At 45.0% G+C, this 27,740-nt stretch overlaps 3 protein-coding genes across 4 annotated transcripts; 2 read left to right on the top strand and 1 right to left on the bottom strand.

The window, feature by feature from the left end:
• The first annotated feature begins 1,041 nt into the window (after positions 1-1,041).
• On the top strand, positions 1,042-8,885 carry TMEM221 (transmembrane protein 221). Its single transcript, XM_088149435.1, has 3 exons — positions 1,042-1,337; positions 4,633-4,718; positions 7,923-8,885. The coding sequence occupies exons 1-3, from the start codon at positions 1,042-1,044 to the stop codon at positions 8,447-8,449; spliced, it is 909 nt and encodes a 302-aa protein (XP_088005561.1). The 3' UTR covers positions 8,450-8,885.
• A 2,162-nt stretch (positions 8,886-11,047) lies between these two features.
• Positions 11,048-14,548, bottom strand: BORCS8 (BLOC-1 related complex subunit 8). Its single transcript, XM_007435568.4, has 4 exons — positions 14,426-14,548; positions 13,110-13,222; positions 12,481-12,545; positions 11,048-11,588 (listed from the first exon to the last, which is right to left on the bottom strand). Exons 1-4 carry the CDS (start codon positions 14,460-14,462, stop codon positions 11,483-11,485), a joined length of 321 nt encoding a protein of 106 aa, XP_007435630.1. The 5' UTR covers positions 14,463-14,548; the 3' UTR covers positions 11,048-11,482.
• On the top strand, positions 14,463-27,726 carry RFXANK (regulatory factor X associated ankyrin containing protein). 2 transcript variants are annotated; one of them, XM_007435567.4, is made up of 9 exons: positions 14,463-14,602; positions 16,811-16,980; positions 19,001-19,084; positions 20,215-20,280; positions 23,690-23,790; positions 23,885-24,010; positions 25,275-25,341; positions 25,747-25,827; positions 27,176-27,726. In XM_007435567.4, exons 2-9 carry the CDS (start codon positions 16,857-16,859, stop codon positions 27,253-27,255), a joined length of 729 nt encoding a protein of 242 aa, XP_007435629.1. In that variant the 5' UTR covers positions 14,463-14,602; positions 16,811-16,856; the 3' UTR covers positions 27,256-27,726. The 2 variants fall into 2 exon arrangements, with proteins under 2 accessions (XP_007435629.1, XP_007435628.1); XM_007435566.4 differs by lacking the exon at positions 14,463-14,602 and adding an exon at positions 16,367-16,583.
• Positions 27,727-27,740: the final 14 nt, after the last annotated feature.

Consider the following 27,740-nt stretch of genomic DNA (forward strand, 5'->3'; position numbering starts at 1 on the left):
TGTGAGGTGGGTTGAACCGAGAGAGGACTGGCCTAAAGTCACTTAGCCAGCTTTCATGCCTTAGAGAGGATTAGAACTCACAATCTCTGGGTTTCTAGTCCAGCACCTTAACCCTGGGCTGTCATATCTGGTGGCAGAGAGTTTCAGTGGCTAATTTTGTGCTGGGTCAAGAATTTCTCTTTGATTGGTCCTGGATCTCCCTGTGTTTAATTTTTGTGGGTGGACTGGACTTCTGACATTGTGAAGAGAGAGAAAACGTTTTCTGTCCAGATGATTGACATACCAGAAAGCACATTTGGGGTGACATTCCTTCCTCCCCCCACTCACAGGTTAGCTTAAACAACAGTAACTATGAAATCCAAATATCCAGCTACATAGAGGTCACTTACAGTGATCAACAAATTCAAGTTACTCCTGACCTAGTTAGGTTTATCAAACACCTATTTAGGTTTATGGAATACCTATTCTGTTAAATTGGGTTCCCAGCGTAGGCTAAACCACAAGCGACCTAATCTAGGTTCATGGTAACCAAACTTCACTTCGATAGATAGATAGATAGATAGATAGATAGATAGATAGATAGATAGATAGATAGATAGATAGATAGATAGATAGATAGATATCCGTTGGGTTGTCAACTGACCTAGTTAAACCTGCTTGGTAAACAGCCTAGGATCGTGGGAACCCAGCCCAGTCCCAGCCTGCTGCCTGAGGCGGCCGCCGCGTCCAGCCCCGATCTGACCGGCTTCCGCGTAGCGTGTGAGCGCAGCAGCGGAGTTCTGCAAGCCGCGTTCAGCGCGGGGCAGTGATCGGTCGCGACTTACGCTACGCGCCGGCCTACCCCGGCATAGCAGTCTTGGGACGAGGCGGTCAGTCGCCAGGGGGACGCCGCGCCCCGGCCTCCCCGCGCAGCCGCCCACCCTCGGCCGCGCCTCCTTGCCCCTCACCGAAGCGCCGCCTCGACGCAACTTTGGGGAAAGTTTCGCCCGGGTCTCCGCGGCGGCTCCGTCGTTCCCCCCGACCGGGACCGTCCCCGCCTCCATGCTCTCCCGGTACGGGCACCGCGCCCTGGGCGCGCTGATGCTCCTGGGCACCGTGGCCGGCTTGACGGCCGTGCTAGCCTCGATGCTCCTCTTCCAGATCCAGGCGAGCGGCGGCGGCGGCGGCGGCCGCCGTGCCCTGCCCGAGCGCGTCCGCGCGGTGCTGCTGCCGCTCTCCGCCGCCCTGGCCTCGCTCTGCCTGGCGCTCAGCCTCAGCTGCCTGCTCCTGAGCCTCCTGCACGGCTACTGCGGCGCGGAGCGATGCGCGGCCTCGGGGGGCGCGCTGGGGAGCGAGAGGTGCGTATGCGGGGCGGCCGCGGACGGCCCTAGCCGGGCCCGCGCTGCGTCTCCGGGGGGTCCCGAAGCGGCAGAAGGTCCTCTCGAGGCGCGGGGCGGGCTGGAGGCCTCTTCTTGAACAAGGCGTTTGCAGAGTTGGGTTTTAAGGGAGGGGGAGGCATTTAGGTGGCAGAGATGCGGAGTATACAATGGGTTAACTTATTGCACTAAGCCATGATGCGTAGACCTCTGCTTTGCTGAAGAAGCCCCCATTGATTGGACTCACGTACCACACCAGGCCATAAACCATGGTTAAACACCACAGTGGCCTGGTTCAGCACCATGCTAATCACACAGCCTACCAATCGGATGGACCATGGCCTGTCGTGTTATATGTATTCATCCAATGGGGGCGAATTCAGTTCAACACATTCTAGTTCCACGAACCAGTGGCTCGGTTCACACAACATGCTGAACCCAAATCAAGCAAACTGCATTATGTCGCAATGCTGCATTTGAACACGCTGAAGTGCGTTGGACTCTCATCAGCCCCAGCCAGCCTGGCCGGAGGTCAGGAATGCTGGGAACTGTAGTTTATCCACATCTGGAGACACATCAGTCCCCTGAACTGCAAGAGAGATTTGTGAAATGATCCGCCTAGAATGGGAGGAGAGAAACGAATGACGTTCATTCCTGTTCCGAAAGAGGAGACATTCAGAATAGTTACAGGAAGGACTTCTCCCCTCATCATATACTGAATGCAATTAGTGTATTGCCACAATCCCCCCCCCCCACACTTTTATGCCTTCAAGTCAGTCTGACTCCTGGCCAATGCCTGAAAAAGCCCCTGCAGTTTTCTTGTCAAGGATTTGCGGAAGGGGTTTGCCATTGCCTGCTTCCTAGGGCTGAGAGAAAGCGACTGGCCCAAGGTCACCCAGATGGCTTCATACCTAAGGCAGGACTAGAACTCACGGTTTCCTAGTTTCTAGCCCTGGTCCCTTAACCCAGTGTTTCTCAACCTTGGTGACTTGAAGATGTCTGGACTTCAACTCCCAGAATTCCCCAGCCAGCATGCTGGCTGGGGAATTCTGGGAGTTGAAGTCCACTCATCTTAAAGTTGCCAAGGTTGAGAAACACTAGGCTAGATTACCAAGCTAACCAAGAACCCAACTAGTCTCTCCACTGGCTTGTTGAGAAAATAACCACTCTGGCGAACAGCGGAGGGCAAATATGGACTCTGCTAAGCCCCTGACTGCATCTTTTTCTATTTCCCCATATAAATTCACAGGAGGAATGCCACCCTTGTGATGGGGGCATTTTCTTTGACAAGGGAGAAATTTGTAACCAGTAGCATCTTGCTGACCTTGGCTGATCCCCCCTCCACAAAAAAAGAGTTAAAACTGGTTCCTTTGGGAAGGGGGATCACCGGGGAACCCCTGTTCTGTAGGCTAGATTGGTACGTTGAAAAAAAAAATCAAATCAAAGCCACATAGTCACCACAACTCAAGGGAGTCTTAGGATGAAAACTTCTCAAAAGGGCATACAATGGGAATGTATATGACGGGAACTTTATCCTAGAGTTCCTATAGGGCAGTGTTTCTCAACCTCAGCAACTTTAAGATGGGTGGACTTCAACTCCCAGAATTCCATAGGGAATCAATACAAAGGTGACAAAATTAAGCAGAGATCTTATTCTGTTGCCCTTCGAGCTTGATATAATTTCAAGTCTTCCTTTTGGTCCTGATCTTGATAAAACTTGATTGAGCTAAGCCACACAATGGCTGGGTTCACATCATATGCTAAATCAAGGTTAAGCAAACAGAGTGGCTGTGTTCACATTACATGCTGTACCCAAACAAAGGAAACGGAGCATGGTTTACTGTAATGGTTTACTGTAACGTTGAACCACAATTCCAGTTTGGCTAGTCTAACAGGTGCAAACCCAGCCAGTCTCTAAGGATGCTTGTAGCCAATATTCACATGCTTCCAAGGAAGGTCTAAAAAAATTCATTAAAACTGCAACAAAATCAGAGGGAGATAAATTTTGTAACAAGTCTTATGTTGTGGAGTTTTGCTTCAGGATCACATCAGCCTTGTGACATTGCTCACATTATTGTGCAAAGTGCAATACACACCAACCATACGTGTTTGTCACTCTTCATCTTAATGTGAAATTCCGTTTTAACGAGCAATTAAAGCAATTTAACGAGTCTTCCTGCATTCAGTCTACTCATTATCCTTTCACCTCAGATCTTCCATCTTTCCTAAGTTGCCGTGGTCATTCTGAATTAATGCTTCAAATTTCCTTTCTGGATTCCATCTCCTCTCCTCTCCTCTCCTCTCTGTCCCATCATCCACATTAACTCTCCTCCCTCCCTCCTTCCCTTCCCCTTTTCCTCCCTCCCTTCCTTCCTTCCCTCCCTCCTTTTCCTTCCTTCCCCCTCTTCCTTCCCCCTCTTCCTTCCCCCTCTTCCTTCCTTCCTTCCTTCCTTCCTTCCTTCCTTCCTTCCTTCCTTCCTTCCTTCCTTCCTTCCTTCCTTCCTTCCTTCCTTCCCTCCCTCCCTCCCTCCCTCCTTTTCCTTCCTTCCCCCTCTTCCTTCCCCCTCTTCCTTCCTTCCTTCCTTCCCTCCCTCCCTCCCTCTCCCCTTTTCCTTCCTTCCCCCTTTTCCTTCCTTCCTTCCTTCCTCCCTCCCTCCCTCCCTCGCCAAGGGGGGGTGGGGGTGGGATTCTTTCTGCAATGGCCAAAACAAGACTCTATACTTCAGGACAATAACCCCCACCCCCACCCCCCACCCCATGGCTCCCTGCAAAGATGGAGTTTCAAAACCCGGCCACCAGCTGCTGCTTTCCCACCAAAAGCGCCACATTCTTGCTCCCCAGTAACTGCTTGAATTCCTGCACGTTGAAGAGAGCTGCAGAGACTCCAACAAAACACCAGCTCTAGCCCAAGTAACAGTTTAGAAAAGATGTTTGGAGCTGTTTTATTAAAAGAAGTGGGTCAGTCATTAATAAACAGCGATCTGCCTTTGTGCTGGAGCTGACCCCCCTTCCCAACACGGACAGAGTTGATGGTTGACTCCTCAAATCTGAGGCAGTTTCAGCTCATTGCTTTTTACACTGCTTATCTTTTCCTGATGATGATCAAATCTGCAGTAGTTAGGGCAAAATGCTCCCAAGCCGGCTGAACAGAAAGAAGATTTTTGTAAAAAAAATCTAAGTTCATCAACGTTAAAGTAGGTTTGCATGTAAACTGTTTGGAGCAGAGATTCGCCTAGCCAACAAAAAATAATCCAGATATATTGTTCTTACGTCCCAGAGGTGACTGGTTCCTGCTGGAGAGCCGAAAAGTGAGACACGTCGCCGTGGGCGTGTTTTGCTGTGCTGTTTCAGCCTACTTAGCAGGTGAGTAGCTTCTCCCTTCCTTTTCTGGCTTCCCTTGCTGGTCCTTTCCTGAAGAAATGTTCAAAAAGTGGTTTGAAAGTTATGTTTGGGTTTAGGAAATGAAATTTCCCCTCTGAGTAACTTCTGGAGGACTGAATGGTATTGAGAACCAGCCTTTAAAAACAAATTGGAAACAGCGGAGAGACCTGGAGAGAAGTTACAGAAGCACCCAATCTATTTTTTAAAATCGATAACGCATTTTCAACCCAACCAGTTCTTTCTGGCAAACTGACCTCAGTAGGCGATCACCTTCTTGACTTTTTTGATCCCTCTGTGGAGTCTGCTGGATAGATAAATAGGTCCTGGCAGATCCTTGTTTTGAATAATGCAAAAAAGTGAACTTTCTGACCACGAACACCAGTAGCTATAATCTGCAGGACATGCTTTCTAGCCACCCTAAGTCTACCTCTTTGGGTCTTACTAAATTTGGACAGATTCTTGAGTAAGCATGCTAAGAAAGTCTGTAAATGTAGTGACTTTTCTCATACCGTTTCTTCACATTTCTCCATTTTATTTATTTTTGGTTTTGCTGTTGGCTTAGCCTGTTTTCCTCTGACAGCATCTCTCTTTCTCTCCTCTCCCTCTTATACCAAAGAGACTCAAGGTGGGGCGATCTTGAGTTTCTTTCTCACGCGTTCTTCTTTTCCCGGAATAAGTTCATGTTTTCTAAGAGTTGCTGCATATTTTCCTCAAGGCTGTCTCCACACTCCTTTACATCAACCCCTTGATCCTTTCGGTCATCCTCTTTGCCCTTTTTCCAGATCTATGATATGCTTTTGAAATGTGGGAACCAGAATTCTACACAGTACTCCAGATCTGGATTTACCATACAGTAGATAGAAATAAAAAGAATTGCAGTGGGAGCAGGTTTGTTTTCAATCCTGTTCCTCCATCCCTTAAAAGCCAAACATTAAGCCCAAACCACACAAACACAGGATGGTAGTTTGTATTGTATGAACCCAGGAATTCCAGATCACGGATTCCCACTTTGAGACACTGGTTTTTTTAGACACTGTCAGGCCTCCCTATGAAATATCTTTTAAGCCTGTTCACCATTTTTCTATGTTTGTTGCTGACTGGAAACCCCTTATAGATTTTTTGCATGAAACAGAAAACAATGAACTTATGATTTATGGTTTTGATGATTAGACAGGGTAGGTTATAGAAAGAAGAGAGTTATGTTGTAACCATAGAGTAAGAGGTAAATTTATAATTGTACTTATAACTGCTGTAAAGAAGACTGGAAGCTACTTCTTTGTGCCTTTCTTCTTTTCTATTTTTTTTTCTTTTTTTCCTTTCTTGCACTTTTAGATTTGATTTCTTTTTCTTTTCTTTTTCTTACTTTATATTAGTTTGTATTAGATTTTTACCTTCTTTTTAAAAAAATCTTTACATACACACACACACTGTACAGTGGTACCTTGGGTTATGAACGCCTCTGTTAACGAACTTTTCGGGTTACGACCAGCTCCGGCCGCAAAAATTTACCTCAGTTTGCGAACTCCACCTCGGGGTACGAACAGGATACGCAGCCATTTTCCCTCCCATGACACGGTCCGTGGCCATTTTTCCGCCCCGACACATGGTCCGCGGCCATTTCTCCGACACGTGGTCTGCAGCCATTTTTCCGCCCCTGACACGTGGTCTGCGGCCATTTTTCCGCCCCTGACATGTGGTCCGCGGCCATTTTCCGCCCCTGACATGTGGTCCGCGGCCATTTTTCCGCCCCAGGCACGTGGTCCGTGGCCATTTTCCGTCCCTGACATGTGGTCCGCAGCCATTTTCCGCCCGACACGTGGTCCGCGGCCATTTTTCCACCCCTGACACGTGGTCCGCGGCCATTTTTCCACCCCTGACACGTGGTCCGCGGCCATTTTCCGCCCCTGACACGTGGTCGTAGGGAGGGGGACTCTCCCTCCAAGCAATAGCCGCCTCCCTGTCCTCCACGCCAGAACGGATTAACAGTAATTACATTGAACCTTATGGGAAAATTTCCTTTGGGTTGCGACCAATTCGGGGTGCGACCAGAGTCACGGAACGAATTAAGTTCGTAAACCGAGGTTCCACTGTATATGTCCACCATTTTGTGCGGGCATAAAAGGACACATCGGGCCTCCATCTTCCTAACTCTCTACTACCAATCTGTCACCAATCAGCCCACCCAGCCTTAATCTTCCCACCACACATCGATCTTTACAACACTTTCCCTCCGTCCCTTGTATCCAGGGCACCCATGACAGCTAGATGCACACAGAAAAGGGGCAAGATTTCAACTGTGGAGTCACAGCCACCATCGTGACTTTTTTGGGCCCCCATGGATATATTCCTGCCCACATCATGGATATATTCCTGCCCACATTAGATCAGGGTTCCTCAACCGTGGCAATTTTAAGATGGGTGGACTTCAACTCCCAGAATTCCCCAGCCAGCCTTGCTGGCTGGGGAATTCTGGGAGTTGAAGTCCACCTGTTTTAAAGTTGCCAAGGTTGAGGAACCCTACGTTAGATGTTCATTTGAAAATTACAGTTTTTTTTTTTTTAACCACTATCATTCCTTTAAACGTTTCACATCCTTGCCTCCCAGTTTGAGAACTTCTATTTTAGATCCTTTTTTTGCGGTGGCACCCCATTTATGGAGGGCCCTCCCCAGAGAGGCTTGACTGGTGACCACGTTAGCATCATTTCAGTGCCAGGTTGAGACCTTTCTATTCTCCCAGGCTTTTAAACCATACTTTTAATTGTATTTTAATCATATTTTAATTTGTATCATTTTAGATTTTCAGAACCACCTTTGTGGTTGTCGAGTTTGTGTGGCGGTTTTATTTTGTATTTATCTACTGTCTATGTTTTCATTCAAATTGTATTTTTAGAGGGTTTTTTTATTGTAAACTGCATAGCCAGTGGGTGGTTTAATTTAAAATAAATACATAAATTGCAGAAAAGCATATAGGCCCAACCTTCATCACCATAGTAACTAGGGATAAAATCTGGTGGGGCAGTTGTGGGTCAGTGTGTTGAGGGAATCCAATTCTTGCCTTAGCATCTTGCATGAACACACCGCTTACAAACTCAGTTTATAGTTCTGGGGGAACCCAATTCTTTTGTAGGCTGTTTTAAGCTTCGGTCATTGCTAGAAATTTCATTTTTCCTCTGTGCCACCCTCCAGCCCTCTCAATGTATGTACTGATGGTGTTTGAGAGAGAAACAGGAATCACCTGTGCCTGCATCTTCTCCTCTGGGATCACCGTCCTGATCATTACAGCGATCCATGTGCTCGTCCGGGCTTCCAAAGCCACACAACGCAGCCCAGGAGAACTGCCACACACCCTTTACGAGAATGACTCGGCCGAGAGTGGCGAAACACCCGCCATTCCGAATCCTAATGATGCCCCAAATGTGGCCTCTCCTCGGCCACATCTGGAAATCCACCAAGAGGTTCCATACCTGCCCTACGTGGAACAGAAGTCCCACCAGACTACCCCAGCGAGCAGCACCGACGTCACATCCTCGGACAGTGTTGCGCCAACCCTGGAGAAAGAGGGCTGCAGCATCCCCAGAATGCACCGGACACTTTCGGCAGAGTCTGGCCTTCTGCTCAGCCACGGAAAGCCCTGGCATGGGGTGAGGCAGGAAATGAGGAAAGCCCTTTCTCGCAAACCGGCGGGATCAGGCAAAGATTCAACCTTGGTGTAAAATCTCAGAAAGTGGGAACCTCATTATCTCCAGAGATCTTCAACATACAGACGACCCTTGCTTCGAAGAAACATGCACTATCATTTTATTGCTTCATGTGCTATCTCATTCACTCCTAGGAAGAGGCGTGACAACCGGGTTTAGATTCCTTCAAAAGGAGATTAGGGTCAGCCCCACTAGGTAGACCAGACTAGAAAATCAACTCCACAGGAAGACCAGAACTACACTTTATTGAGATAGGCTATAATAACAGGATCTTGCAAGTCTGATTTTGCTGTCCCTCCCCTCCTTGGATCAGGGAGTTTTTTGCCCGAGCCACTTCTGAATATTATCTTGATTCCTAGGACTTAAAGAACATTTCTGACTTCTTTACCTAGGTCAGTGTTTCTCAATCTTAGCAACTTTAAGATGAGTGACTTCAATTCCCAGAACTCCCCTGCCAGCCACACTCATCTTAAAGTTGCCAAGGTTGAGAAACTCTGACCTAGGTAATGGTTCTGTATTTCTGTCAAGGTCATCTCCCTTATTCTCAACAATTAGAATTCACATAATACGGATGGTTTGATTCTCTTCAGGATGTGTACATAGATCTTCCATATTCAAAGGTCCACAGGAGAACTTTTTTCTAGGGAGGAATAATGGGAAGAGGACTATTGCTTTTAAACCCTGATGCAGCACAGATGAATCTAACGGGCTGGTTAAGTGTAGGAAAGTACATTTTACTAGCCAACCCCTTACTCTAATGCATGCTGCAAAGCAGCACTTCTGCTTTCAAGAAAGACTGCTACTGAATATGGAGGCTCCCTTTAATGACCCTATTATTGCCAATACAATTCTATTCCACTAATGTTACCTACCTAGCCCGCTCTCCCTTATTAGATACCACATTTAAAATCTTCCTAGGGGCTACTATAAGAGGCGATTAGCAATATGCCTGGACTCCCTTCAGTCAGCTTAACACCAGTAAGGGAAGGTTGCTTGTACTGAATTGAAGGCTGAGTAATCTTGCTGATCACATTGAAGACAGGCAAACAACATTGGATCAGTTTGTGAATCCATTCCAGTGCCATACAGAAATCTGTAGCAATTAGGGTTCAGGAAAGCCAGAGTCTGTAACGCAAACTCCACCCCAAGCCATGAACGAATGACATCCTTTTAGTGATTCAGTAAGAACCATTATCCACCACCCCATGTTTTCATTTGAACAAGAAATGGAATGTAGGCGTGGCCAGGGGAAAAAGTGGGCCGGCATATGCAAATGACACAGAATTCCAACAGAATTCTCCACTTCACTGCAACAAGAGAGAAAAACCACATCTGTCCAGCCTCATAATAATGGCTGGAGATCATAATTTGGACCCATCCTGGAGAGCTATTGCAAAGATTCCTAAAGGTAAAGCGTCAGCAGAATGTTTTGAAAAACTTCCCTCGTGCAAACAGCAAAAAAACAACAAAAAAACCCCCCAGGGAGTGCACAATATAAATGACAAGGACTCTATACCAGACTTAACTTGAATTCCTTGTGTTGTTACTGAAACAGGAGCATCACCTCTATCCCATGACTCCAAATTCTGGGAGCTCACCTGACCTAGATGGACACTTCTTCCTTGGCTAGAAAAAACATTATTTTGGGGGGGGAGGAAGGGGAAGAATTGGAGTGGGAAGGGAGTTGCCATGCATATGGGATTTGGGGTGGGAGAAGTTAGCAAAATTTTTAAATTACATTCATCCAACATCAGGGATGCCTACAGATTCTGCGTATTGCGTTTCCCACTTCAAAATGATAAGATGCCTCTGATTTTCAACCCTTTGGGGTTGTTGAGCGGCTTTGGTGTCTGTGAAAAGTTGATGGGGGGGGGCTGATGCAGGCCTTGGGTAGCCGGGCTCTGACCAGAGACACAAAGCTGGAAAACTCTCCCTTTATAAAGTATCTGAAGCCCGTTGGATACAAATGGGCGAGAGCAGAGTTGTGTGTAAAATGGAATGTCTCTGAGCGTGCTAAGGATCAAACAAGGCAACTATGAGGCTGTTGGTCTCTGCAGCACAAATGATTGTCTGCATTCCCAGTTAACATTTTCGCCATTCCAAAATCTATTATACGCATTTATCTGAGAGGAAAACGAGGCCTTCTTCCAAATAATTCATCTTTAACTGGGAGGATTGTATTAGATAGCTAAGAATAAAGCAGTGGAAGCATTCAAGGGTTTCTCTCTCTCACCTTCCTCGGGTAGGGAAGAGGGGGGGTCATCTTAAGTCTAAGATTGCCTTCCTTTTTGACAAATGCAGGAGATGGCAAAATCTAGCTTGACTGAGAGAGCTGAAGGAAAGGCACTTGCCATATCTTGAAAAGGGAGAGAGGATAAGGTGAAGCAGATGGAACTTGGAGAAGAATGGGCACTCAGTAGGTAAGACAACGCTTGTTTTGGCAAGCAGAAGAAGTCCTGGGTTCAAAATCTGCGATTTCCAAATGCATCTTGCACACCTGAGGCTCTGGAGCAGCATTTCTCAACTTTAGCCATTTTAAGATGGGTGGACTTCAACTCCCAGAATTCCCCAGCCAGCAAGGCTGGCTGGGGAATTCTGGGAGTTGAAGTCCACCCATCTTAAAATGGCCAAGGTTGAAAAACACTGCTCTGGAGAGTTGTAGCCAGCCTGCTACCAATCATGAGCTACGTGGACCAATAGTCTAACTCAATATAACGGACTTTCATGTATTCTTCTCTCCCTACCCACTGCCTCTACAAAGCAAATCCTGCCCAACGTGTACAAGCACATTACACTGCAGAAAAGCTCTTGCCTGCAGTGTTTCTTCCTTGGACACTGAGTGCTGCTAACATATGTTCTCTGCTTGTTGTGCTGTTTTTTAAATTAACAATAATTAGCAATGTTAAAAAAGGATTAAATCTGGAGACTGCTTAATATACACTTGTCTTGGTTGCGCTGGTGCAGAGTGGCTTCCTCCTGGCATCTGAAGCTCCTCTCCATAAATGGGGAGGGTGGCCATGAAGTTTTCCTGTATCCAGATCTCCAGAGCTACCTTCGGGCAGAATTCAACCGATGTTTTATGGTAATGGCGTGGTTGAGGAGCCCTTCGATGTTCTTGAAATACATGCTACTGTCCTTCATATTCTTGATGGCACTGGAGCAGGAGAGAAAGCATCTGGTTAGAATGACAAGGGTTGGGGAAAGAGGGCCTCAAGAACATCCCAGCCTCAGAAATCCAGGGATAGGAGTTGGACACCGAGAAGTGTGTTTATTTGGATCCCTGCCTGCAAGCACAAAGGCAAATACTTTCAGCAAATTCAAACTCTTTCAAGCACAGATGTCCTGTCATGAGGGCTAGAAACTTCTAATCTCCCTTCCCAGCACGTTTTTCTACTTGCTGGGCTAAATGATGCCCCTCTACCTATGTTATGCTGAACTGACATATTAATTAAAAGCAGAGAGATTCCTAGGAAACTGAGAACATGAACTGAGGGATCAGGATTATATAGGAGCCTCTGAATGCCCTCCAAAGCTTGTCATGAATCTGTGATGTTTGTAAAATGGTAGAAAGGGAACGTTACTGAATATATGCAGAGTAATCATGCGGACTGAACTTTCATTTAATTTCATCCTAGTTATCTTTATACCTAGTTGAAATGCACCTCCCAGCACATACTCAATATCCAAGTATGGTTCTTGGTGTGAAAAGGATTATGCACCTTTGCTTTAGAATCAAACACTAATTTAACTTTATAAATAGCTCCTTTGCAAGTGCTCTTCTACTGAACAATGACTATATTTCAATAAACCGGATCCACACAGGTTGGGCTGTGCTGTGAGCGTACAGGAAAAGCTCTGGAATGGGGGATGAGGTTTCCATTTTGAAAAGCAGCCACCGAGTTAGTTCCTAGTCTTCTTTGATGGAAAAACAAGTTTGAACATATTCATGTTAAGTCCTTTGAAAAAACGTACACTCATCTTGAAAAAGAAATACACTTGGACTCTTTGTGGTTCTCTGTATCCAATGAGTTTCTAAGGACAGTCACCTGCAGGCATATTCTACGGTGTAAATGGCTCCTTGACTCTGTTCTTCCCAGCTCTGCATGTCAGCCTGCAAAGAGAAAGGACAGCTAATTTTTTGCTAGATAGAGAGAAGCAGAAAACTTTGTTGAAAGAGCGATCTGTTGCCTCTCAATCTGGCTTGATTTTTCTTCAGGGGTAGCCTGATTACTGCCTCTTTCAAAGAGGCCGGTGCTGCTCTGTCTCTCATGGAGGCATTTCACCACCCTCTTCTTAGTAAATGTAACAAAGACAAATTGATAAAAGTCAGATATATATCCTATATATCCTCAGGCCTTAAGGACCAGTGCTTCTCCATTACAGAAAAGGCTCTGGAGAATTCAATTAGCAGATATACACGAATATACCCACTTCTCACAGCTGCCTCTACCTTGGTCTGATTCTCTGCACACAGAAAACTAACATACCACAGAAAAATTTTCAATTTCTCTTTCCCCAGTATACTACTTTTCTGCCTGCAAGGCATTATAAAGTATGGAGGAATAATTAAATATCTGAGCCCCTATTCTGAAACAGAATAGGTTTATTAGATTATATACTGTTTCTAAGAATGACACCACATCCATTCTCATTAACAGTTAAGACTGCAGCTTACTTTATGTTCAGCCAGTTCTGGGAGAGACCGCCTGACATGCTCTTGAAGCCGATACAACGCAACAGAAGGTTCATTGGCCAGGACATTCATGCTCTCTGTAAACTTGTCTGTCACTATCAGAAAAAAGGAAGCAACATTTTTCTCACAGCTTCACTTCCACACCAGGAGAAAAAAAAACGCCTTCACATTTTTCTTTCTCCTTATTGCCAGTGTTCAGTAGTACATGTCATGCCTTCATGCAACCAATGCAAGAAAGGGATGTATAGGCTTGGAGAAAATTCCAAAATATGAAAACTAACCAGCAATAGGGGAAAAGTCAGGATAGGTGGGCAGTCTAAAATAGGCACAGTGCCTCAGAATGAGAGATGAATGTTAGGGCAGAAGGAGAGAAATGAAATTGGAAAACAGGATAAGAATCCAGAAGGATGGTGGCGAAAGTGAATCTTTCACACTTCAGTTGTTGTCATTATATTTTTATCCCACTTTTTTTTATGTAACTGGAGGCATATGGTCCTTCCTCCTCCTATTTTCCCCACAACAACTATCTTCTAAAAGTTTAGGCCCACTTAATGTGGCACAATCCCTTTATCCTCACAATGAAGCTGTGAGGTAAGTTAGGTGCAGAGACTGCAACTGAGCAGTTAGGAGCCAAGTCTCCAACATGCTCCTTTCTAAGGTAAAACTCTCAACTGGGAGTTAATCCTACTAATTTTAGTGGGTTTTACTTCTGAAGAAACATGCAGACTTTCAAGTTGCACCCTCACCATTAAAACAAAAGGTCCTGGAGTCAAACTCAGCTGCTGGGAACTTCTTGGCAACAATAGAAACACGGCTTGCCATTGCTATTCTCCACTTTCAGCTTAGCTTACTCCTCTGGAATTACTTAGTGGTCTTCCATCCGGCCTTTGACCAGCTGCCACTATGGTTAGCTTGTTTGTGATCAGCCCAGGTCGGCTATGAATGGGTGCACAAGGCCAGACCAGAACAATAAATAAGAAAGATCTCTTTCAGTGCAACAGAATTGCCCTCTCCTATTTGTAGCTTGGGGGAAGATGCCCGGGACTGTTCAGTCCCTACTGAAACAAAGACAAATTTTTAGTATTAAAGCGAAAAGGGCTGGGATTCCACCCGATCGGCAGAAATTGTCCGGGCACGGATCCCACAGGCCAACTCTAGAGCCGCGACCCGTTTTACTTTGCTCCAATAACACCCAACTCTCAGCCAGAGGCCGTGGGGGGAGTATATGCGCCCCTTTCCCCATTCTTCCCCGGACTTCTTTTAGTGTAACACAACCCGGAAGTAGCCGTCACCGTTACCTTTTTTCACTTTTAGCTGCATCTCAGGCTCCTCCATGGTCCCGAACCGAGCCCGACCCGGCGTGAGAGAAAGCGGACTGCGGAGCCGGGGCGGAACTCCAGCCGAGCAGCAACTTCCGGAAGGCTGGGTGCATCGTCAGAAACGTACCTGCGTGGAAACACCGTCTGAGGAGAAAGGTTCTTACTGTTTTTTTCATCAGTGGTGTCAAAACGGTGCGGGAAATGTACCGCTTCTTCCACTTTCTTTTCGCGTTCCGTCAGGATTTATTGATTTATTTGGATCTCGGATTCCCCATGCCGGGGCTCAGGCCTGAAAAGATGCTAAGGCTTACGAGAGAGGGTTTCCCTTTCTACATGAATGGCTCTTACCAGTCCCCAAGTACTTAAGGAAAATATTCTTTTTTTCTGTTGTGTTCGGTGAGGCTTCCTCCCTAACATGGTCCACGGATCCTGGAAATAAATCCCGCTGCGCTCAGTGGGATTGTGTGTTGTGTTTTAATTAACAAAACCAAGCACAAAAGCCTGTGCAATTGTTTGTCTTAGCTAAGAAAACAACAGAAAAATACACAATCCCTTGAAAGCAGAGGGACCTTCTTCCAGGAACCTTAGTGGCCTTCTGAAGTTTTTAATTTTTCTGTGCTTGGTTTTTTTCCTGTGTTTTCAGTTTTTGTATTTACTGTTTTTATGTCACATTGGTTTTATTGCTATGGTTTTATTTAGGATTCTTTCCTCTTTCTCATATAAACCATTCCAGGCTCCTCTGAGAAAAAGAGCAATAAAGAAATACACATCTATGTATCATTTTAATAATAATGGGACTTTTACCGTAGTGTTTCTCAACCTTGGCAACTTTAAGATGTGTGGACTTCAACTCCCAGAATTCCCCAGCCAACATGGCTGGCTGGGGAATTCTGGGAGTTGAAGTTCACACATCTTAAAGTTGCCAAGGTTGGGAATCATTGTTTTACCATATAGAACTGGTTGTTATGTCAAGGTTTGTCTGGCCTAGAAATGGGAACATTTGGGCTGTGTTTGCACATGTTAAGCATGGAGAATTGAATCCTTGTTTTGGCTTTGTTCTGGTTTAGTGTGTGGTGGAAACCCAGGTCATTTGGTTAGTTTAGCATTGGATTATCCACACCCAGAAAATTGATTAGAACAAGTAGCCAAGTTAAACATGTTGTGTGAACGCAACCTTATAGAGATGGTAATTGAACCACTGAGAGGCAAGAAATAGGCTTTGAAAGAAGGATGTGGGCCAGCACAATCACTTTGTTTAAAATTTTATTAAATGCTGGCTGGGGAATTCTGGGAATTGAAGTCCACAAAATTTAAAGTTCCCAAGGTTGAGAAACACTGGTTTAAACAATTAAAAAAAAAGTGATTAAAACATGTCCCCTGGTTTCAGGGGGTTATTTTTTAGATCACCTCGCAAAACCAAAGAAGAGGAGTTGAAAGAAAGAAAGAAATGGCATGGCAAATGAAAGGAAGGAAGGAAGGAAGGAGGGGCACTATATATTTACATAAATAAAAAATGCAACAATATCTTGATCTTTCCACCATTGTTCTGGGTCATTTTTAGTTTCCTTGGCTGTTCTTAGCCCTGGAAAAATCAAGCCAGCATGGGGTATCCTATATTTATTTTTAACAGCTGCATCGTAATCTGAAATTTTACAAGCGATCACCGGGAACTCCCGAAACTGCAGGGAAGGATTAATATCTGCTCGGTGAGAGGGAGTCGAAAGTGCGTGCCTCTGATTTGGGCTTAGAAATCACCAGAAGCGCGGGCCCTTTAAGACTAACCATTCGGGGGGAAGCAGCTCCGCCCCCTCCTGGCACGTAATAGGCGGAGTGGTCGGGTGGGTGGGGCAAATTCCGGCGGCTCATTCATAAAGTAAGACTTCCTCCGTAAATTCACGGGAACCCTTAAAGGGCCAACCCGCCAGGTGCTTTTTAAAAATAACCAGAGCTTCAAATGCATTGTGGGAAGAGAAAGTTACTTTCACTTTGCATCAAAGGGCAGCAGAGGAGCGAATGCAATTCAGGACTGTTGGCTATCATTATTTCCCATCCTGGCTGGGATTGAGGACGATCATGCTTTGATCGTTCGGTATCCATCCTTCCAAAACCGGGTTAATGAAGTATCAAGAAGAGTGGGGTGAGTTAAGAATGGCGTCTTCAAACCGAGTTCTTCTGCTCGGGGAGCTTACTCCTGTTTGGAATTGCTTCACTGCTTTCTCTTTGGCCATTGCTAATTAGAAGCTCGTCTCTATTTTATGTCTTCCTTCATCCATTAGTTAGTTGTGTTTCTACCCTGCCTGGCATGCTGCCCCCACCAAGCCTCCGAGCAAGCCAATCTCATTCACTGTATCGTTGCACTTTCAGAGTGTCCACAAGCCTGCAGACACAGTAACAGCATTGCAGTACTAAAATGATCCAAGCCACCACTCAGAGGGATCCTGAAGTTTCTGCTGGCGACAGGAAAGACGACGATGATGACACAATAATAAACCTGCAATTATATCCATATTCAGAAGTTGGTGATGATTTAAATGGTAAGTTCAGAAAGCTCAGTTCTGAATGGGGAGAGTTAGAGGGGGAAACTGGATATGATAGAATATCAGCAGCAGAATTCAGCTTCTAGAATTTCTTTTAGTTCAGAATAAAAGTGGAAGTGATATTCTTATGATACCCAAGTTAAGCTAGGAATTATGTAGGTGATGAGTATTGGAATGCTATGTCTTTAATTTAAACTGCAATCCTCTACACATTTAAAAATAAACCTCATTTAACTCAACAGGACACATTTTATAATTCTTGGGTGTGGTTAAGTGCCTTGCATAAATGTGGTCTAGGACTTGCAAAACTAGCATAAATAAATTGAAATAATTTGTAACACAAATTTGTAACAATTGTGGCAGACTGGGCCGGCCTAGGTATTTCATCAGTCAGTCAATCAATCAATAAAATGCAGACCAGTTTTGTACAAGAAAATCCATGCAAGATTTAGACATTGGATTGTTTAGGATAATGATGCTCAACTTTTTATATTTTAGGTCACTTTTCCATTTTAAATGACAGGGTAATTTAAAATGATAAAATTGTAAAATAATACCCTATTGAACTGTGAAATAACCCTGTGTAGAATGTAAGAGCTTTGAATGAGAGCTGTTGGTTGGCCTCCATTTCTTCCGTTATTATTATTTCCATAACTCTGTTATCCTGCTCTTTTCTATGTTCTGAAGGTATATTATATAATTTTGCATTGTATTTTATTTTTGTTTTCATGTTTCTTTAAATTATATGTCACCGAGTGTTGCTCTTGTGAATTGGGTGGCCATATAAATCTAATAAATGAATAAACTTGGGTTCCAGTCTCCTATGATAGAAACTAAAAACTTACTTTTCCTAGGTAAGACATAGATATGTTTATACATGTTCTGTTTCTATAATTAATTTCTATGATATGACTTTGTTAAAGCTTGACTGATTAACTGGGGTCCCACCTAGATTAATTCTGGGTCCCACTATGGTGGATGAACTACTGAATAAAGGCCAGAGATGTTTGTACTAGAGCAGAGCTAAATCTTCCACAATGACATTACATGCAATCTCTTTGCATTATCTCTTCTTCCATTACTGTCTTCTGTTGTCACCCTTCTGTCAACAGGCTCTACAGCAGTGTTTTTCAGACTTGGCAACTTTAAGATGCGTGGACTTCAACTCCCAGAATTCTTGCTGATTGGGGAATTCTGGGAGTTGAAGTCCATACATCTTACAGTTGCCAAGTTTGAAAAACATTGCTGTAGAGACTGTAAGCCTCTTCGAGCAGGAATGTGACCACTAGCTCTCAATTAAATTTGATATAATTATGACTCCAGCCTTCCTTTCTTTTCTCAGCTTTTTCCCTTCTTCAGTGGCAGACACCTGCCCTGTCAGGCTGAGTAAAGCACTAGGGATGTAGAAGGCAAGAGAGAAATGAGAAAAGATGCAGATTCTACCCCGATGGAAAGTTTCTGTGCTCTGCACTCCACCAAAAGACCAAAGAACAGTTCATCTGTTGAATCTTCTCCAACCCCTGCAGTAAATATGTCCAGTTTGAATTGTACAAAAGATTGGGAGATATATCCGGAAGAAAAAGCTAGTTCTTAAAAAAGAAAATTAATTCAACACCTTCTCTTTCTCCTTTTCCTTTCTCTACATCTTTCTCCTTTTTCTCTTTCTTTCTCTTTTTCTTTCTTTCTTTCTTTCTTTCTTTCTTTCTTTCTTTCTTTCTTTCTTTCTTTCTTTCTTTCTCCTAGGGCAGGGGCGTTTGCAGGGTGTGGTCAAAAAAGTCAAGATGGCTGCCACAATAGCACAACCCATGTAAACAGGCAAAGGTTCAATCACACTGTGGTAGCCATTTTGACTTTTATGACCACACCCTGTGGATACTCTTGCCTTAGGGTGTATCTTGGGTGAACTCAGCTGGCTTCTAAAGCAAGGCTACAGCTTAGCAAGCCATGTGAATCTAGCTAATTGTGGTTAATTCAATAAACTCTGAAGATTCTCTGTCTTTTATTTCTCAAAATGTAGATGGAGGGATCCTGAAGCATTCCACCACCCTGACAAACCGTCAACGTGGCAATGAAGTGTCTGCCTTGCCAGCTACTTTGGATAGTGAGTTTTTTGTGTGACATGCAAGAAAACTCGGTTAGGTAGTGTGATTCCAGCAGCCGGACCATATTCAGCTGTCAAAATTAAGCATAGAGGGGGAAGACCTGTTGAGGGGGAAGACAAACAGGCATTTAAATATTTTATCTGAGAAACAATGGGAGAAATTTATTTATTACAAATAATAAATACATTATTTATCTGTATCTTCATACTTGTTCATAAAACTCAGGGCAGTTCACAGTCCATGCAAATACATACATGTAAAGCAACACAGCTCATCACCGTGAAGCTCCAGAATCACAGAATGTAAGGGCTGAAAGGGATCTTGGAGGCTATCCAGCCTAACCCCTTGTCAGTGCAGGATTCCACTGCTATAAATCCAATTGAATAAAATTCAAAATTCAAAGATTGACATTAAAAACATTTTTTTAACTTTTAAATGGCAGCTTTCATCCTCCTCCACTTGTACACTACTGTATTTGTTTCTGTTCAAGAAAACTAGTTCCCTGAAAGAAAGAAAAAATTTCTTCTTTGTTCTGAAAATCTTCTAGGCCTTTGTCAGTATCTGATGCATTGAACTGATTCACCAGTTCAAGTTGGGCCAATTCAGTTGTTTTTTGAACATGCATTTTAATGGTTCAAATCTGGTCTGAATTAGAGATGAGGTCCAAATCAATTTATATTGATGGATTTGAATGTTCCAAGAGAAACAGATGCAATTTGTACTCCCTTAATAACAAGATATATGCTGTAGAATGTACTGGATGGAAAATTCAGTTTCCTTATAATCTAGCTTTTGTGTTCATTGTTCTTTAAGTCAAGTTTCTGTCCTGTGAGTTTGTCAAGATAATGTGTGTTTTGCTAAAGGGATGAATAAGATTTCTACATGTTTAAAAGCATAGGGCTCCACCCCTTAGCTCCTTCCCCCCACCATGGAAATCAGAATAAAATTATGCAATATAAAACTTATTTGAATTAGCAACTCTATACCTCAGTAAATCTGGAATGTGCTAGAATGTTAAAAGATATTCCAAGTTGCATTATATAGAATATTTCATTCTTATTGATTAAAAATTTTAAATCGCCCTTAAGCCAAAGCTATCTTGATCAGCGTCTTCTCTTTTGACTTCTAGCTCTGTCTATTCACCAACTTGCAGCTCAAGGTGAACTGATCTTGTTAAAGGAGAGCCTCCGAAGAGGTGAGCCATGAAGTTTCTCAGCTTCTTGTTCTTCTGCTAGAGCAGTGTTTCTCAACCTTGGCAACTTTAAGATGTGTGGACTTCAACTTCCAGAATTCCCCAGCCAGCATGGCTGCCTGGGGAATTCTGGGAGTTGAAGTCTACACATCTTAAAGTTGCTCAGGTTGAGAAACACTATGCTAGAACAGTGTTTCTGAATTTTTTTTCTCTCTCGGGACCCCTTCCCGTGTTTAAAAATTATGGAGGACCCCAAAAGAGCTTTTCTTTGTATGGGTTACATTTACCATATTAAACATTAAAATTTATTTTATTTATCATATTTATATAGCCCCCCATCTCTCACAAGGTGACTCAGGGCAGCATACAACAATTAAAAAATAAATAGATAAAAACAATTACCCATAAAAAACTGTAAAAGCACACAAAACAGGAGGGGATAACATTAATAAGGCAGCTATCGTAAAATCTCCCCGGTCCCCTGGGAGCCCCAGGCCTGATCACACAGCCAAGTCTTGAGGGACTTGCAGAATGCTAAGAGGGATGGAGCTAATATCACTTCTGGGGGGAGAAGATTCCACAAGGTGGGCACCACGGCAAAGAAGGCCCGCCTCCTAGGACCCGCCAAGTGTAATTCTCTAGCCGACGGGACCCGCAGCATGCCTTCTCTGCCAGACCTGATGGGACGGGCAGATGTAATCGGGGAGAGGCGGTCCCTCAGGTAACCCAGCTCCACGCCATGAAGGGCTTTAAAGGTCAAAACCAGTACCTTGAACTGGACCCGGAAGCAAACTGGCAACCAGTGCAGCTCACGAAGCAGAGGTGTAACGTGTACTGCCCTAGGGGCACACATAACTGCCCGTGCCGCTGCATTTTGCACCAGCTGATACTTCTGGATACTCTTCAAGGGCAGCCCCCTGTAGAGCGCATTACAGAAATCCAAACGGGAGGTGACCAGGGCATGAGTGACAGTGATCAGGTCCTTCTGATCTAGGAATGGGCGCAACTGGCACCCAACATGAAGCTGTGCAAAGGCCCTCCTAGCCATGGCTGCCACCTGCTCTTCGAGCAGGAGTCATGAGTCCAGGAGGACCCCCAGATTGCGCACAGGGTCTGTCTGGGGCAGTGCAACCCCATTCAGTACCAAAGACGGCATAACTCTAGAAGGCCCCAGAACCCACAGCCACTCAGTCTTGCCAGGGCTCAGCTGAAGCGTGCTGTTCCCCATCCAGACCCTCACAGCCTCCAGGCACCGGGATAGGACATTCGCAGCATCGCTTAATGCGCCAGGGGGAGAGATGTATAATTGGGTATCATCAGTATACTCACCCAATGGTGACAGATGAGCTCACCTAGCAGCCTCATGTAGATGTTAAATAGGAGGGGGGAGAGCACTGAACCCTGTGGCACCCCACATAACAGGAGCTGAGGGCGGGATCTCTCCTCCCCAATCACCACTGGCTGGAATTGGCCCTGGAGGAAGGAGGTGAACCAGCACAACACAGTGCCGCCCACCCCCAGTCCTCTGAGCGGATCCAGAAGGACACCATGGTTGTTGATATCAAAAGCTGCTGAGAGGTCAAGTAGGGCAAGGATGGATGCACAACCCCCATCCCACCCTTGCCAAAGATCATCCAGAAGTGCGACCAATGCTGTTTCCTTCCCGTACCCAGATCTGAATCCCAACTGAAAGGGATCCAGATAATCCACTTCATCCAAGGTTCTCTGAAGCTGTTGTACAACCACCTTCTCAATCACCTTCCCCAAAAAGGGGAGGTTAGATACTGGATGAAAATTGTCCAGTATGGTGGGGTCTAGCAATGGCCTCTTGAGGAGGGGGCGAACCACGGCCTCCTTAAGAGGTGAGGGAACAACCCCCTCACTCAAAGTTGCATTAACCATTGCTAGAACCCCCTCGCACAACACCTCCAGGCTGCTTTCATAAGCTAGGAGGGGCATGGATTGAAAGAGCAGGTGGCTGAGCTCACAGCCCCGAGGATCCTGTCCACTTCCTTGGGTCCAACAGGTTCAAACCGTTCCCAGATAACAGGGCAAGGGTCCTCCCTAGGCACCTCCATGGGACCTGCAGTAAAGCCAGCATCCAACTGAGAATGAATCCGAGCAATTTTATCCGACAGATGCTGAGAAAGGTGGCTGGTGTGGGTCTTCCGGGCTGTGTGGCCGTGTTCTGGAAGTTTTGTTTCCTAACGTTTCGCCAGCACCTGTTCCTGCACTCTGAAGATGCCAGTCACAGGTGCTGGCGAAACGTTAGGAAACAAAACTTCCAGAACACGGCCACACAGCCCGGAAGACCCACACCAGCCATCGTATGCAGGCCGTGAAAGCCTTCGACAATACAGATGCTGAGAAAATTCCTCTGCGTGTCCCTGCAGAAGGTTCTCCAAGCCATCCTTACCCAGGAGGGCTCATGTCACCCGAAACAGGGCTGTGGGGCGGCTATCTGTGGACACAATAAGAGCGGAGGAGTAATGACGCTTTGCCGCCCTTATCGCCACTAAGTAGGCATGAATGCATTCGCTGCTGTTACAGCTTCTCACGATTGTTTGATGGGATTTTAATATTGCATTATTTTTCAACATAGGCTGGCAATTTTGATTTGGAGGAACCTTGAGGGGGAACCCTGTTCTAGAATCACAAGAAACACTGTTAGAAGTATACAGCCTGGGGAGGTTTTACTCAGTAATTTCACAAGATTTCTGCAATGATCAGAAAGACACGTTTTCAAAGCATCCTTCCACCTCTGACCTCTGTCTACTGGGTTACCTAATGTAACCTACCTCATAGGGTTGTTGTTAGAGGCAGAAGCAATGGGTCATTGCCCTGAATTTTACTGGAGGAAGGATGGCAATGAGATCAGATCGGAGGTGTGCAGTCTTTTGGAGTTAGAGGTGTTTGGAATTTTGTGTATCGGGAGCACATTCACAAAATGGCAACAATGGGAGGTTTGCCCATTTATAAAATGGCTGTCATGGTGGGCACAATCACTCACAAAGCATCTGTTGACCAGTATGTAAAAGTAGCCCCATAGGATGTTTGCTACCCTTTCAGTGGGACTTTTGTGGGCCATTGATTCCCACAAATAAACGTGATGCTATGACTGTTTCTTTGCTCTGTACTCTGCCAGCCTCTTTTATATTATTATTTTTTAAGTAAAAGGATATTTAAAATCAGACAAGAAGGAAATCTGATGGGCACCAAGGGAGGATTGGAAAGAAGGCTGCCTCCCTCTGTTAATGATTGGGCAGAACTGTTTTGCACAGGGCAGTCCAAGGATCATATCACAGTGCAGCGAAGGATTGCCTTTAAACCCTATGAGCTGCTCCTTCAAAACCTGGAGGGAGGTCCTCTTGATTTCAGTCGAGCCCCACTGCCCACTTCATCCCCATTACAGGTGAGAACCTGCTGAACAAGCCAGACGAGCGAGGATTCACCCCTCTGATGTGGGCCTCGGCTTTTGGAGAGATTGAAACCGTCCGCAACATGCTGGAATGGGTACGAAAGGTTGCATGGGGGCAATTGTCTTGGAAAGCCAACATTTCGAGCAGCAGTTGTGAAAGTTCTCTAATCTTTCTCTTACTCTCTGCAGGGTGCAGATCCCCACGCCCTGGCGAAGGAGCGGGAGAGTGCCTTGTCCCTCGCAAGCACAGGAGGATACACAGGCATTGTCACCTTGCTGTTGGAGAAGGACGTGGACATCAACACCTACGATTGGGTAACTGTCCGTGGTGTTGAGGGAGGAGACTGAAGTGGTCCTGTAAGATAGCATGATTGATGGTGTCAAAAGCCACCGAGAGATCCAGCAGGACCAGCTCTACCCCGTCCCACCACAGGTCATCCACAAAAGCCATCAAGTGGTTTTGGTACCTTGTCCAGTTTTGAACCTGGATGGAAGAACGTTCAGATAATCTGCTTCCTCCAGGGTTCTTTGTAATTGTGGCTCCACCTCCTTTTTAACACCTTCCCCAAAATGGGGAGAATGGAGACAGGATGGTGGTTGTCTAAATTTCTGCCTCTTTTTCTCGAAGGATTAAATGGGCAACAGTTTGGGCAATGTCCCAGAGTTGAATGCGTTATGGGTTAGGATAACGTAACTGATTGGGAATAGTAATTTAACTCAGAATTAGGGTGTTATTTGGGATGAAAACTGCCCTTCTCTTGCCTTAATAGTGACTAGGGCCTTAAATTGACCTAATTAGGTGTGTCATATGAATCCTCTATGTTCCAGCCCCTAAATTCCAAAAGGGTGAACATTTCAGTCCCTCCTATATTACTGCTTTGTTAATTATTTCAATTATACTTGACCTTCCTCCCAGAAAGCATCACACACCTGCCCATATTGATCCTCGCAACAATCCTGCAAGATGCGATTAAGAGGTTATAACTGAGTTCACCTTTGTGGCTGAAAGGGGATTTGAATACAGCAACTCTAAGATATGAATCTTGCCTTGCTGAGCCCTATGATCTTCTGGAGAGGAAGACTCCAGTTCCCATCGTTCCACTGAGCCATGTTGTCTGGGGATTATGGAAGCTGTCCCAACACCTCTGGCTACAGAATCATTCTTTAACCACAGGCGCGCTCTGCCCCAGTGATCCAGAGGCATTCAGAAAGGAGAGGGATCTGTGCTGGTGGCTTTACAGGGTTGGAGCTTTGGAGATCAGATGATGGGCTGGGGCTGTGGGGGCAATTGAGCAAACTAGCTTGGCTGTAAGAGGGGAGTTCTCCTATCCCTAACAGCTTACGTCAGATCTCTTCCCCATGTCCATAACCGGAATGATTTAAGTTCCATTGGATACTTTGAACGTTAACTTCCTCAACTGCATCGTAACATGGCCAACCGTGAAGATTGGCGAGATTTTTAGCTGGAAACTTCCCTAGGCAAAAGTGGCACCGATCTTCTCACAACCACCTCCCCTCCAAAAAAAAAAAAAAAAAAATTGGGACAACTATGGGTTAACCTTCTCAATCATTCTTCCAGAATGGTGGAACTCCACTTCTTTATGCTGTGCGGGGCAATCACGTGAAGTGTGTTGAGGCCTTGCTAGGTAAGTCACACATACCTGCTATGCTTGATCTTCTAATCCTCCATTCCAAAATATATATTTTTTCATTGGAGGAAAAAAAGGCAACCTTTTTGGTGGCTTAAATTATTTTTGGGTTTAAATGTTTTGGTTTTTTGCATGTAATGCTAGGTGTTATAAAAGATTGACTGTGAATTCCATCCAAAATGGTAGGACACTGGAGTGTCAGTTTCCGGCAATTGCACCATCACAATTCTATGACCTGCCAGGGGGAATTCTGGGAGATCATCATCGTCGTCATTATCATCTTGGCTCCAGTGGAATCCAAGATCTATGATGCAGTAGTGCATTATAATTATTTACAAGTTTTATCTTGTTACAGTGACATGGGGACTCCCAACCCACCTATTTTTTGCTCTGTGGTTTCAGCCCGGGGTGCCGACCTTACCACTGAAGCTGATTCTGGCTATACTCCAATGGACCTTGCGGTGGCTTTGGGGCACAAAAAAGGTAAGTCGGGGGGGGGGATTCTTTCATGGCAGCCAGAGTGTTTCTAAGCACAGCTAGTCAACTACTAAACATTTCTGTTGCTTAAGTTTTGGGTAAGTGTGAACGCAAGTTCTCCCCCATGGAAGAGCCTGGTTGCTTGGTTCTAGCAGGGATGTCCTCGTGAGGATATCTGTTTTTGGGAGAACCTGGAAGTGGGCATTTCTTATCCAGTTTCTCCAGCTGTGAAATGTTCTTTCTCTGTTCAGTTAGAGATGATGCCAGGCCGCAAGCATTGGGCATCAACTGAAGACATGTTATTTGGCTAAGATCCTGTACAAAGTTTTGTCTGATTTCAGACAAACCAGAGTGTGATACAGCATGTTATGTGATTCTGCTTTCTGTCTCTCTCCTTCTAAGCTGGTTCTCATGTTTTGCAGATGTCATGTTCTGTGGCAGCCTGTCAAACCACCCTTTAAAAGAAGGACATCACCGCCTTCCCTAATCTGGATCACAAGATTTAGCATAGAGGCATTATCTGTGGCTACAATTTCATTTCATCACAGACTCTTCAAGGCAGCAGTTGTACAATTTTAAAAGCAGCATTTCACAAAATTGATCAGTTTTTAACAATTAAATTATCCAGAGAAAGGATTTAATTACTATATTATTAATTGAGAGCTGGTTTGATGTACAGGTAGTCCTCACTTAACAACTGTTTGTTTAGCAACCATTCAAAGTTACAACAGTGCTAAAAAAGGGACTTACAACTGGTGTCTGAAGTTACACTGGTTGCAGCACCCACACGGTCACATGATTGCGATCTGGGCACTTGGCAACCAGCTCACACTTACGATGGTTGCAGTGTCCTGGGGTCATGTGATCCCCATTTGTGACCTTCCCAGTTGGCTTCTGGCAAGCAAAATCAACAGGGAACCACATGATTCACTTAACAACTGCCACAAAAAAGGTTATAAAATTGAGTCCGGTCACATGATTCACTTAACAACCGCATTGCTTAGTGACCTAAATTCTGGTCCCAAGTAGGGTTGTTAAGCGAGGACTACCTGTAGTGGTTAAAGGCACCAGGCTAGAAACCAGGAGACCATGAGTTCTAGTCCAGCCTTAGGCACCAAGCCAGCTGGTGACTTTGGGTCAGTCCCTCTCTCTCCACCCCAGGGAGAAGGCGGCATGGGAAAACCACTTCTGAAAACCTTGCCAAGAAACCTGCAGGAACTTGCCAAGAGTCAAGGACTCAGAAAAGGCAGGCACACACCTACACCCAACACCCTCGCTACCTATCCTTCCAGTGCAGTAGAGTGCTGAATATAAATACTTTTCCAAACAATAAAAATTCTTCTTTGCTTTCTAGTCCAACAAGTGATTGAAAAGCACATTCTCAAGTTATTCCGGAACAAGGAAAGAGATGAAAAGCACCTTGGGTCAGAGTGATGAGCATCTCAGTTTTCTCTCCTCAATCAAGGAAATGGACGGAAGGGTCTTTCAGACAGACCCGTTCTGTGGGAACCTGCAGAGATGGTACACAACTGGGCCTTTGAAGACAACAGGGTACCGAGAGGAGCACCTGAGTTTTTCCAAAAGAAACTCAGCCTTTTGAACAGTGGGTTACTGGGGCGTCCCGATGCCAAACTTACTACTTCTTCTCAAGGAATTGCTAATTTACCTCTCCTGGAGCTTTATGGAAATTTCTCCTGTATGCCAAGCCACAAATGGAAGAAAAAAGGAAACTGTTACCTAGCAGAACTTCCTTCAAGTTATACAAAAATCTTACTTAGATGTACCTGTGTGCAGAAGAGAGGAAAATGTGGGATTCTAGTATGATATGCCTCAACTACTTAGGACAGTATTACTCAACCTTGGCAACTGTAAGATGTACGGACTTCAACTCCCAGAATTCCCCAGCCAGCCATGCTGGC

This window comes from Python bivittatus, unplaced genomic scaffold, assembly GCF_059951505.1.
Source record: "Python bivittatus isolate LINGU-HERP-01145 unplaced genomic scaffold, Pbiv_v1 ctg000580_np1212, whole genome shotgun sequence".
Taxonomy (NCBI): domain Eukaryota; kingdom Metazoa; phylum Chordata; class Lepidosauria; order Squamata; family Pythonidae; genus Python; species Python bivittatus.